Source organism: Mycetomoellerius zeteki, unplaced genomic scaffold (assembly GCF_001594055.1).
Source record: "Mycetomoellerius zeteki isolate Tzet28-1 unplaced genomic scaffold, Tzet1.0 scaffold364, whole genome shotgun sequence".
Taxonomy (NCBI): Eukaryota; Metazoa; Arthropoda; class Insecta; order Hymenoptera; family Formicidae; genus Mycetomoellerius; species Mycetomoellerius zeteki.
Window position 1 is genome coordinate 223,288 of NW_017257354.1, and position 12,885 is coordinate 236,172.

The 12,885-nt window shown below is 32.0% G+C and overlaps 2 protein-coding genes across 4 annotated transcripts; both read right to left on the reverse strand.

Moving 5' to 3' along the window:
* Positions 1–448: 448 nt before the first annotated feature.
* LOC108725849 (uncharacterized) lies at positions 449–5,016 on the reverse strand. Its single transcript, XM_018453100.1, has 4 exons — positions 5,006–5,016; positions 2,738–2,949; positions 971–1,204; positions 449–784 (listed from the first exon to the last, which is right to left on the reverse strand). Exons 2-4 carry the CDS (start codon positions 2,887–2,889, stop codon positions 637–639), a joined length of 534 nt encoding a protein of 177 aa, XP_018308602.1. The 5' UTR covers positions 2,890–2,949; positions 5,006–5,016; the 3' UTR covers positions 449–636.
* A 3,518-nt stretch (positions 5,017–8,534) lies between these two features.
* On the reverse strand, positions 8,535–12,673 carry LOC108725810 (PCTP-like protein). Of its 3 annotated transcripts, XM_018453048.1 has the most exons (9): positions 12,083–12,673; positions 11,746–11,887; positions 11,440–11,604; positions 11,227–11,374; positions 10,998–11,150; positions 10,760–10,884; positions 10,548–10,670; positions 9,297–9,437; positions 8,535–9,088 (listed from the first exon to the last, which is right to left on the reverse strand). In XM_018453048.1, the coding sequence occupies exons 3-8, from the start codon at positions 11,593–11,595 to the stop codon at positions 9,333–9,335; spliced, it is 810 nt and encodes a 269-aa protein (XP_018308550.1). In that variant the 5' UTR covers positions 11,596–11,604; positions 11,746–11,887; positions 12,083–12,673; the 3' UTR covers positions 8,535–9,088; positions 9,297–9,332. The 3 variants fall into 3 exon arrangements, with proteins under 3 accessions (XP_018308550.1, XP_018308549.1, XP_018308548.1); XM_018453047.1 differs by having other exon boundaries at positions 8,535–9,437; positions 12,445–12,673; XM_018453046.1 differs by having other exon boundaries at positions 8,535–9,437.
* Between the last annotated feature and the right edge of the window lie 212 nt (positions 12,674–12,885).

The window sequence follows — 12,885 nt, forward strand, 5'->3', positions numbered from 1 at the left end:
GTATCCGGAGTATGCATAAAAGAAAAAAAGAAAAATCAGAGGTTAGAATTGAATAGATTTGTATTCTATTGTATTTAATTACGATTACAATTAAATATACGACATCTCTACGAGTTATACATAAAGTTGAATAACGTGTTATATCTTATATTTAATGACTACTATGTATCTCCTGTAACACTTCAAATAGCTTATAATTTCTTCTCTATTTTTATAATTACTTTGGTTTCCCAGCAGTCCCAGTGGGAGAAACGAAACGCAGCGTTGGTAATTTCCAATACTGCCGACTTTCTCTCCTTTCCCAACACCAACCAAATCAATTTTCGAACGCAGCCTATATCGCATCGATTATCTTATATTGTAACATTGTGGAAAACAGAAACAAGTTTGAACAATGTTTATTTGAAGAATTTCCGATAATTTAAATTCAAAATAACCACGCCCTCACTAATAATTTAATCATAATCATATATTGGCTCTTTTTTACACACAAGTATGTACAAAAATTTGCATAAATGCGTTTATATAACTGCTATTATCCTTGAAACGTCACAAATCACAAATACGTGTTCGCAGATATATATCTTAGATCTTATCGAGAACGAAGACAAGAAACTGAACTAGATTATTCCATGTTTAACTTACCATATTGTATCTAGTAGGAAATTTAAAAACGCAACAAGGCGTGTCGATGAGAATTATCAATGGGGTTGCTATCAAGTTGCGAACGGAACGTAGAATCGCCAGGCACACCAGCAGCGAGCATGTCAAAGACGTTGTTATCCTATACACATATATATATATATATATAGAGAGAGAGAGAGAGAAATATTGTAAAACGTGACAATTAATAAACTGCCTGCTGCTATATTATATATCGATCCAAATAATCTCCATTTTCTCTATTTTATCTATTTCGCTAATAGCGATAAATGCAAAATGTCACTGAAATATTATCACATTGACTTACCATGTGTGCACAAATAGATGATTATCGATGATGATCCAACTACCCCGCCAATGCGCGATGCATGCCATTCCAAAGGTGTAAGTATACAGAATTCGTAAAGCCCGATAACGCAGTCGTTTTCGCCAATTTAATTTAGCCCACTTCTTCATGTAAACGTTGTGAAATTGATCTTTGAAAATCGTGTATGCTGTGTGCAAAGCTGCGCCGAACGTAAAACAAAACCAGCTAGGAAACCTGTTAACAAAATCCTGCTAAATACGCGCCAGCGTAATGGACATATGAATGGACAATTTTTAACGTTTCACCATTTGTAAATGATAAAAAAAAATACATAATAGATTCTTGACACAAAACGTCACATACTCTGCTATGTGCAGTCTCCGTCTATAGGTGTAGATACCTGATGACTTAAGAAATTCATTATATCTTTCGGGTGTGTATCTGGAATTACACACGAATCAATTGCGCACAAGCCAATCACAGCATTAGAAAAAATTAAAAAATTAAAAAGTTCCCCATGCAAAAACCGCTGTGATTGACAATGGGCAATTGCAACAGTGTACAAGTGAACCACTCCCGTATCTTTCGACTCTACGCAACTCGATCCTAGTTAACTTTCGGTGTCGTTAGCGCCATTAGAATTAACTGTTAGGACTTGATCATGCCACGTTATGAAATGAAAATGAAATGTATAAAACCGTTAATTACATTCATCGGCAATGCTCGATTATAGAGCGTCCATTATTAAAAAATCAATAGGCAAGTTCAAACCGCAGCAAAGCGGCTAGGCTGCATGCTCGCGTAGCGAACGAACTTGATTGATTCTTCCTTGCTAAAAAAAAAATCATGTCATCACATTACATGATGAAATCATGTGATTAAAACATATAAATCACGTAATGGATTGTTCCAAATCAGTACGTGATTTTTTAAAATGATGTAATTTTGAAAAATCATATGATATTAGAAATAATTTCATCCATCATATGTGATTTTATATAATTATCGAATTTTAAAGAATTGAATGATAGAAATAGAAGAAAAAAGAACATATCATCGTGTGACTTTTTAAAATTCACGTACTGATTTGGAACAATCCGTTACATGATTTACATGTTTTAATTATATACATGATTTCGTCATGCAACTGTATGACATGATTTTTTTCAGTAGGGTTACTTGTAGATTCAATCAATCATGTTTAATTGCTCAGCGCGAGCACACCTAGCCGCTTTACCGACTAGAACTCGCCCAATATTAACGTGTTTTTTTATTCGTCTAATAAGAGCTACAAGACGCAATTAGATTGTTTTACCCAATACGACGGCATCGAAAATTCAATACTTACGAGCTGCAATTAGGTCGCTCGTAAAAATTCACCAAATGCACATATGAGGATTTATATATAGTATATATATATATATATACACATATACATTACAGATATTACATGTTTTACTTATATCGTAATTTTCAGAGCAAAGTACATTTATCAATTTGTACATGCGTGTATGCGTGTAAACCGTTAATTATCCTAATAATATGTTACGATGTTATCGATTCAACAGTCGTCTCCTCTCTCTCTCTCTCTCTCTCTCCCCCCCTCTCTCCCTCCCTTTCCCTCTCCCTCTCTCCCTCTCTCAAACGATTTGACAATTATAATAGGCTTATTATACGTTAGCTTCACATCATCGAAAATATTTCAGCTTCATTCGCGCATATCTCACAATTATTCCAATTGACTCTCCTGTTACTTTTGTTACTCACAATTCTGCATGATGATCCATGCTTGCCCATACACCCCTCCAAAAGCCGATCGATAAAGGAGCAACGATACTCAAAGAGATCAAGGTATCGAATAATGAAAACGCTCGTTTTTTCCTTCTCGATCGTTCCAAATCCTTCGATAATCCTTTCATCGGTTTAAACACTTTTTCGAAGAGATCGAGGTTCCCACAACATTTATGCGATTTTTCTTCCTATGATGCCGTAATTGCAAAATTAATTAAAAGACTAAATTATATACCTACAGATGCAAAAAACGGATGTATTTCGGATGATCTCTCTATATAAGATAGTCAATTTAATTGTACATATTTGCTAAGTTTCGTAAATTTACAGAAATTTATCACTAGCTCATTTAAAATTTCATTGCTTGAAATAAACAAGATTGTCACAATTAAGTTCCTCAGCCTAAAATTCTATATAACTTTTCTCTGATTTCCAAATAAAATTTCATGATTTTCCCTAAAGTTGTCAATAATATTTTGAAATGTTCCGTATTTTCATCTTGATTTGGAAATTAACCGTTAAATATTTTCAGCTAGATCAATTCAACACAGCAATGTAAATTACTATTTATGTTACTGACACTGCTTACATTTTTAATTGTCAAGTTGATAGTATTCCAAAACTACGTAGACATATACCCTGATAGCAAAATGTTAGCAATTTGAGGCCAAATTGGCAGCAAATTCCGTCAGATTTTAACTACAAAATCATAGCCATCTGTGTCCGCATTTGGCTATAGATTTGTCGACAAAGCTATATGCCAGCAGATTGGTGGCAGAAACCGAGTAGATTCTGCTCGAATCAGGTTCTGCTTTCAATCTGCTCTCAATCTGCCGTCAGGTTATACAATTAAAACTTTGTTCGGTTTCTGCTATCAATCTGCTGGCATAGCATGTCTAACAGGCTTTGTTATATTTCTAGCAGAGAGCAATTTGCTGACAATGTCAGATAATACAAATTCTGTATACAATTTGATGCCTTTCTGCAATCAAAAATTGGTAGCAGGATGTGTTCATAATCTGTCTTCGCAGGCTTTATTATCAGAGTACATATGTTAAACTTCTTTAAATCCATAAATTTTAATTTTCCAAAAAATTTTGCAAAATTCCCTGACTTTTCCGTGATATCTTCGATCGTTGTACAATTTCCCTGACAATTAATTAATTAATTCCCTGATTTCCTTGATTTCCAATTTAATTTATGACAACCTGTAGTGGCAACCCTGATAAAATTATACGGTGTAACCTTGGAAATATAAGACATAGACCCTGCGCACAATAGAAGGAATAAGGAATTAAGCCACAAGGCAATAGCGATAGCGATAGACATAGCGATAGCAATAGCGATAACGATAGCGATAACGATAGCGATAGGAACAGAGTAATCCAACATACGGGAATCCATAGGTCTGTTCTTTTTGGCTGAACTTTTGCAGCAGTTCATCTGTTTTCCTTTTCTCTCCAGGAGGAAAGAAGAGGAAGAAAGATAAACTGGTGCAAAAGTTCAACCAAAAGGAACAGACCTCATATGTCAATGCACATAGAAATACGGAATAAGGATAGTGATAAATTTCCGACGACTTGGAATTCTATGTCTATCGTCTTATAGCCCACCAATCAGCGTTTAGATTTTTCATTCTGTGTTCATTACGTGTGCTATAATCTTGAAGCAGATGGAAGAATATACTACGGTCTATATACGAGATCAGATTAGTTGGCATTTTTATTTCTTTCGCAGCATTGTGTAACAGGAGGCGACAATTATATGGTATATCGCTTATTTCTATAGCCATTCCTATGGCTGTTCTTGTCGCTGTTACCTCGCATTGTGTTTAGAGCTTTAGGAATAAAGAATAAACGATTTTAATCAATCAGAAATCGGATACATCGGAATACACCGTTTCTGATAGGTTGAAATCGTTTATTTTTTATTCCTAATTCCTTATTTCTTCTATTGTGCACAGGACCATTCTCATGCACGATACTTGTAGATATATTTATTGTTAAATGTAGTATGTGTGTGTGTGCGCGTGCATCTAATTCAGGGCTGCGTTCAAGAATTACGCCCAGATAACTCTAAGCTATAGGTTACGTTACATATATTATAGCAAAAATGCACCCTAGAATTATCTAGGCGTAATTTCTGAACGCAGTCCAGCAGAAATAATTTTTTGAAATATATAGATTTAGATTTAGCTTTGTATAGAAGTCTATATACATATACATACTATACGTATAATTTTACCTTAGACCTATTTCGTGTATCTTTATCATTAATTGATATTATCTTATCGTTCTCATATTTGTCATCTGCTTCTTTCGTTTTCGCTTTTCCTGCACTGCAGCTCGTATTAAACGCAGAAAGATGGTCGTTTTCATATTTGTCAATCGATGTTAATATAATACTGTCGCATTTTGCATCAATTACGTTTGAATTACGTTTTTGCGATATTACCGTTTGTTCGATATCGGTATTGCTGTTTGAACGAAAATGCGATTTTTCTATAATAAACCCTTTGTCGTCAGGCAGCGACGGATGCGATTCGATATCATAAAACATATTTATCCTTTCTTACGATTATGTGCTATAGAAGAAAATTCCTTCTTCCAACCGTCGCGTATATGATATGCGTATTCTGCATATACGTAAACTACACAAATTTCAACACAAAATCGATACGATACGATGGAAACGTACGTATGTACACTAAAAAGCAATATATCTAGTCGAATAGATGTAGAACGTACGATTGCTTTACCGCGCTCGACTGCACTTTATTGCATTCGCTTGAAAAAGCAAATACAAAAAGACTGGCGCCTTCCATATTGCATTAGAGACCCTCTAATAAGAGTCTAGACACGTGAAGTCCGCCATTATTCGTCGAAATTGTGCGAAAGAGAAAAATCATGCTATCTCATTCTAGTGGCACTGTAAGTTGTAGCTTCTACAAACTTCATAGTTTCATACATTTAAGTAAAATTATGATGCATTTTCATTATGCATTTAAGTAAAGGAATAATTATTTTTATAATGCTTTAAAAAAAAGAATAATACGTTTCTATTATGCGTTAAAGAAATAATATAAAAGAAATAATTTTATTATGCGTGAAAGGAATAATATAAAAGAAATAATTTTTTATGTGTTAAAGAAATAATTATTTTTATTATGCGTTAAAGGAATATATGTAATACATTTTTGTTATGTGTTAAAAAATACCAAAGAAATAATTATTTTTATTATACGTTAAAGGAATAATATTTTTTTATTATGCATTTAAATACAAAAACAATTATTTTTATTAAATAACAAAAATATTGTATACCTAACAAATGGCTTTCCAACAACAAACACAAATCAACATAAATTGACACACAAACGTTTGTACTTAATATTCAGAAACATGGACAAAATACTCCTGTGTCAAAATAGTAGTAGTTTTTAATATAATATATAATATACTTTTGAGAATTATAAGACTGTCTGTTATAAACTACAAGACTATTATATATTACATGGAATAAATATTTTTTTCTGCATAGATATACTACTTTATTTATTCCCTATTGCTACCTATGTATTTTTTGTTAAGAATTTTAAAGCATTAATTGTATTATTTGTATTTAAATTTAATTTTTATTAAAGTTTTTTAGTTAATATAAGTTAAATAATAATAAAAATTGTAATTGATACTACTTTAATTTTTACGAATTTATTAATTTTTACAAATTTGAATTTAAAGAAATTTGCGGGAATGGATGATAAATGTCAGACCAATCACAAACCGGGGAGGTGACCAAACTCTTATTAGAGGGTCTCTATGTTGCATTAGCCACTTATACTTCAGAGTATACATACGTATATTCTCTAATATATCTTACAAATAAAATACATAAGACATATCTGAGACTAACTCGATCTTTTACCGTTCCGTCTATCATGACTACGACTTGGTACCGTGAATTCATATTTTAAATATAAAATTACAAATATGCCAGTTATTCCTTACAATAGATTCGCGCGATTAATTTCGCACTTCTCATTGCCACTACAGAACTATTCTCGACAACGAAAGCGACCAAGTGTTTTCTTTTTAAATTATTAAATTATTAAATTGCTTATCAATTTAATTTGTGATATTACACTATAGTAGTTTGATTGCGTTTATAAGTTCGAAAAATTATTTCGACGCACAGTTCAAATAACTACATATTTAGTATATAAATTCACATAGAAATTATTTAAAAGCATTAAAGATCCAGCTTCGACCGGTATAGACTTCTAGTTTACCAATTGTTTTCTTTTTCTTTTTTTTTCTTTTAAATTTCAAGTACAAATCTTCGAAATCCAAGCATAATATTTTGTTATTGTTCTTAACATACCGCGCCGGAGATATATCGTAGATGTCTATATAACTTACCTAAATATGAGTAGTATCCAGTATGTCCGAATATATATATACATATACATATATGTATAATAATTAATACCGAATAGTAATACTCGATATTTTGAAACGTATTATCGCCGGATGATGATGAAACGTACGTGGCCTACAGATATACTATATACTTGATTATATACTGTTCCATTAGCATTCAGGTGTTGTATAAACACGTGTTTTCGCCGTGAATTTCTGTAGATCAAGCCGAGAAGCATAATTCTACATTCAAAGTAACATAGTAAGCGATAAGAAGAAAATAAAACGAAGACTCCATAAATATGTAAAATATACATAAGATAATAACATATAAAGTATTGAAAAAAAAAGAATTAATGATTTATACTTCTTTATCTGCAAATTTAGTTACGAAAACGTAAACAATGCAAGATTGTTGTACAATTATCTAGACTAGACTACAATGTATCTAAACTAGAAACGTTGCTGATGACATTTTAATGGATTCCATGTATGTTTCATTTTACTGTAATTTCACAAAAGAAAACCTGAATAATAAAATTAAATATTATAAATTTTATTATTATTATTATTGTTGTCAAACCCATTCTTCAAAATTCTTTGAGTCAATCTTGCAATTTCCTCATTTGATATTATTGATTTGGTACTTGATTATAAATGAACTTCCCTCTGTAATAATTACTTAAATAAAGCCGGTTTGAAAACTTTTTATTGTGAGCCTTACAAAGTAATCGGTTAAGCTTACGCTCTCTATAAATTTGTATTACATTTTATTTTATATTTTCCGCAAATCATGTAAAGAAATGTAAAATTAAGATTCGATGTATCAAGTTTCATTCTTATAGTATTCAAACATTCTAGGCCATCTCGTTATTTGTTTGTTAATGAATTAATACATTTCTATTTATAATTTTATATCATGAAATGTATACACCATACAAAATATTTCGTAAAACTGATGATTGTCTCAAACTTCACAAGCGTATAGTTGATGATAGTCTCCAATCTACAATATACATACATTTTAAAATCTGATTTGCCCAAATCTTTTGATTTTGAAAAGTATAAAAATATTAACGCAGAAATTTGTTTGTTTTCCTCTTTTTATACGCTATTGAAGTTTGACACAAATCTTCGTACAGAACTCTTCGTATATACGCAATTAATGAGACACTTGTCAAAAGAAGTGGAGAACATCAACGTTGTGAACAAAATTCATCATTTGTTTAAAATGAACAACGAGAATCGTCACATGTATGTATGTATGTATGTATGTATGTATGTATGTACATACACACACACACACACACACACACATTCATTCAAATTTGTCATAACTCAAACTGTTGGTTCGTTTTACAAATTAAAATTGTAACATTTAAGTATCCATGTGGTATAAAAGGAATGTATCTGTTTTTCACGTAATGAATTTTTTGACGATGATGTCCTTTTATTATATCGCTTTAAAATAGAAATGTCAGCTGAATTTCTGATATTTTCCAAAATATTTGAAAACTTCTTACAAACTACTCGTTTCATTCTTTGATGCTACAAAAAGTTGTAATTACCTCGTATATAAGTACATTAATATGTATTAAGATTTAGTATAACAATGTGCACAATATAGAAGATACCTCAGATGGTTATTTCAATAGATATATATGTATATGTGTGTGCATATAATGCACGCGTACGCCCTGTGATATAAATTATAAAAAGAGTTTCAAAAGTATACCTTCCATATTGTATGGCATTTTATTATATGTTTGCGCGCTTTATATAACAATACCAACAACAAATCTGACTGAAAATTAGTGCCTAATGCAAAGCAGGCCATCGAATATTTTCTTATTGACGTTTACATATACTGCAGCCACGTCCGCACATAAGGCGCCTGCGCGTATGACAACTGAATATGTGTCTTTTAATATTATACATACATTAAATATGTTGCGTTGTGTATAATTACAATCATTTATCAGTAAGAAATATGCAAATCGAACTTTAATAATTGTACAAACTGTCCGTTACGTTTCATCTGCATTTAATACTATAATACTGTTGGAACTTTTCATTACAGTTTTTTATTATTCTAGTCACTATTATATCCTACTTACCTAAAAATCTTCAAGTCTCTATTGTATCGTTATGAATTAATCGCTATCCATTGCGGCAGATTCTTTAACCAAACTTTCCTTTAAATTAGATTCGTCTACATAATTATATTTTGAATTCTTCTCTTCTGCAGATTTTACGCACTGAAACGAATTAATAGCATACGATTGTAGAAATCAACTTTGCATACAGATCATAGAATTGGTTTTTTTTTTAAATTATATTTAATGACTAAATACAAAAGAAGAACAAAGTCTATTTTTTTCTATATATGTATATGTATATATCTCTTTATTGCGTATTACCGAGTAAAATTGTTATAAACATATATGTATAGAGATACATGTCAAATACATAATACTGAAAGAAATGAAATCAAAATTTTATTTAGAGAAATCAAAGACTGTATAAAATCTACGAGAATTAGACCAAAAGTAAGTTTCCTTACTTTAGGAAAAATGGAAAAACAAAGTTTAAAAATCTCAAAAAAATTTTTTTAACTTATTACTTGATTATTAGAAAAAAATCGACATTTTTTTCTATGCATTTGTTGTATCTTGGAAAGTTTTTTTTCACACCTTGTGTATTCCACGATGTGTCCACTTTTCGCGAGCCGTCTACGATCAATCCAAAAATATTTTTTTCCCTAATTTTTTTTACATAAAAAACAATTCTGAGATATTACCGAGTGCTTCCGTGTATCGTCTTATCCTTGTTGTTCACAAAATGTTAAACCAAGGATAAACCAAGGATAAAATATAATACATCCGCAAAGGCATTCGGGTAACATTTCCGAACGCAGACCTGAGTGAGTCCTTTGGGTTTGAAAAACAATAAAAACATCCTCCGTACTCTCCAGATCTTGCTCCAAGCGACTTCCATCTTTTCCACCAAATTGAAGCTGCTCTATCTGAGCGGCCAACAATAATGATGAGAAAGTTAAGACGGCGGTGTTAATAGATGGCTCGCGTAAATGGGCATGCCGTGGTACAAACAAGACGTGGAAAAACTTTTTTCACAATACAACAAATGCATAGGGAAAAATGGCGATTTTAAAGAAAAATAACCAAAATGTAACGAGTTCAAATAAATTTTTTCATACTTTTAATCTTTATCTTTGTTTTTCCTAAAATAGGGAAACTTACTTTTGAATTTAACTCTCGTATATAAAACCCTCGTGAAAATACAGTAAGACATGTAATAAGCCGATATACACAGTACGAAAACTCGTACAAAAATAAGCTAATCCTTACTTCTTCGATACGTATTCTAGGTGCCATTATTTGTTCAGGATAATGCCAAGGCTTATAATTTGGATTATTAAGTATTTTCCAGCTTGGATAGCCTACAGAGGCTTTATGCAATCTTTTTACCATCTACAAAATATATCTTCGTAAGCAAATATTACATTTATTTGTTTGATACTTAATATTTCATTGTAATATCTTTATAAGTAATATCTTACTTTAGGGGCAAATATTTGTGTAACTTTATTAACGAGCCACACAGGTAATTTGCCATGTGGGTCTGTATGTGATACATAACCCAACTCGGAACCGTCTCCATTGCGCGAAGGCCTTACAATATAGCCTTAAATATAATAATGCTTTTGTATATACGAAAGGGTGTATAATGTAAATTGTATATATATATATATATTGCATAAAACGCAATTTGATTTGCTTTATGTAATAATATTGTACCTGTGAGGTAAGATGTTGCTCGTACAAAGTGTTTTCTAGGTGGATAATCTTTATGATAAACGGAATGATTCAATATCAATTGTTCTATACCAGTATCCAACCAAGATCGTTGAAGAACAAAATCTCTATTTTTTAACGGAGATGGACATGCCACTAAAATTTGTATAATAACAATAAAGCAAGATGTAAAAATTAGAACTTTAAGATTCATAAATAAAGTAATACTTGCTGGAATAATATCCAATATCATTGTTTGGATTAAAAAATCCTATATCTTTTGATTCAATCATATGAGTGTCCCAAACTTTTCTATATTCGGGGTCATGTAGAACGTCATACAGTGTTTCTGGTGAAACGTCAGGGAAACGTGTTCTAATCTGTAATATCAAGTCATTCAATCTCATTCGAAAAGTAAAATTTATTTGCTGAAAGAAGAACTTACTTTCACCATTTTAAAACTAATTCCTAGGACGGATTTTGTCCAAACAGATAAATCAGGCTTGTTATAATCTAATTTCCAATTGTTATTATCATCATACAACTGCTTCAGTTTCTCAAAATCTTTATCTTCTGCAATTTTGACAATGCCAACATCCATTGTAACAATCTATGTAAAAGTAAAACAATATAAATAGTGTGTATATATATATATATTTATAAAAAATTACCTCTCTTCCTTTCAAAATTTTCTCCTCTCTCTCTCTCTCACACACACACACACATACATACACACACACACACAACACACCTGATATTTGTTAGAAGCTTATCAACAGGAGGACAAAACTATTATTTTTTTATTCATTCAATTTATAATATATCTGTAAATCTACACATGGCATATTATTTAAAGAATATTCCAACATATAATGATTCTTCCTATGTTCCATCTGCAAGAAAAGATTATTTTTGCTATAATAAATTACATATACAAATTTGAAAGAAAACGAAAGAGAAAAAGGAAAGCAAATGAAGGGAGAGAAGAGAAGACAAGAGAAGAAAAGAGAAGAGAAGAGAAGAGAAGAGAAAAGAAAAGAAGGGAAGGAAAAAGAGAAAAGAAAAAGGCAAAATAAGAATACATGTACATGCATGCTTCTATCGCAGTCCATCACTTTCCCATTTGTGGTCTGGAAGAAGCTGGTGATAATCAAGTCATATCACACATTCTGTTTAAAAAGCTCGTTATCGCAGGTGATAAAGACTCGAGATAATTGAATGTTGAGATGGCTTTCGAGCATGTCTCGCCAACGAGCTACGGTGATGATGTGTTACTTCCAAATGGCACATACGAGCTAAATGTGTCGCTGACAACATCGGGAACGGATGATGCGAGCAAACTCGTATGTTTCAAAAACCACGCGGTAACATACTTTTGAGCAACTGGTTCGAGCACTAATCTTTTTACACTCGAATCCCGACTTTGAATGTACAAACGCGATTGTTTTACCGTTGTTTACTCGGTGGCTGTGAAAGCAAACAGCTGCATACTCGTTACTGTACGACTGTACAATCTGCACATACGTATGCCATCAAATCATGATGAGAATTTCAGATTTGCTGTTGGATGCTATCATCGTTGTAATTCTCAAGCCTTCAATTTTGGCACATTTGGCAACATCGATGTCAATAGTCGACTTGTCATTATCAGCTGATGAAACCATTGATCTCTAGAGTGAATCCAGATACGCAACCGCTCACTGAGCTCTACTGAGGCTGCGTTCCACTTAACGCTCACAACGCTCGTGGAATCATTTTATCCTTATCGTTTATCCAATGTTAAACAAGGACAAATGATGCTCACGAGCGTTGCGAGCGTTAAGTGGAACGCAGCCTGAGTGAGCTCCGCTCAGGGAGCTCTCTCATCTGATTGATCCATATTTTAGGATTT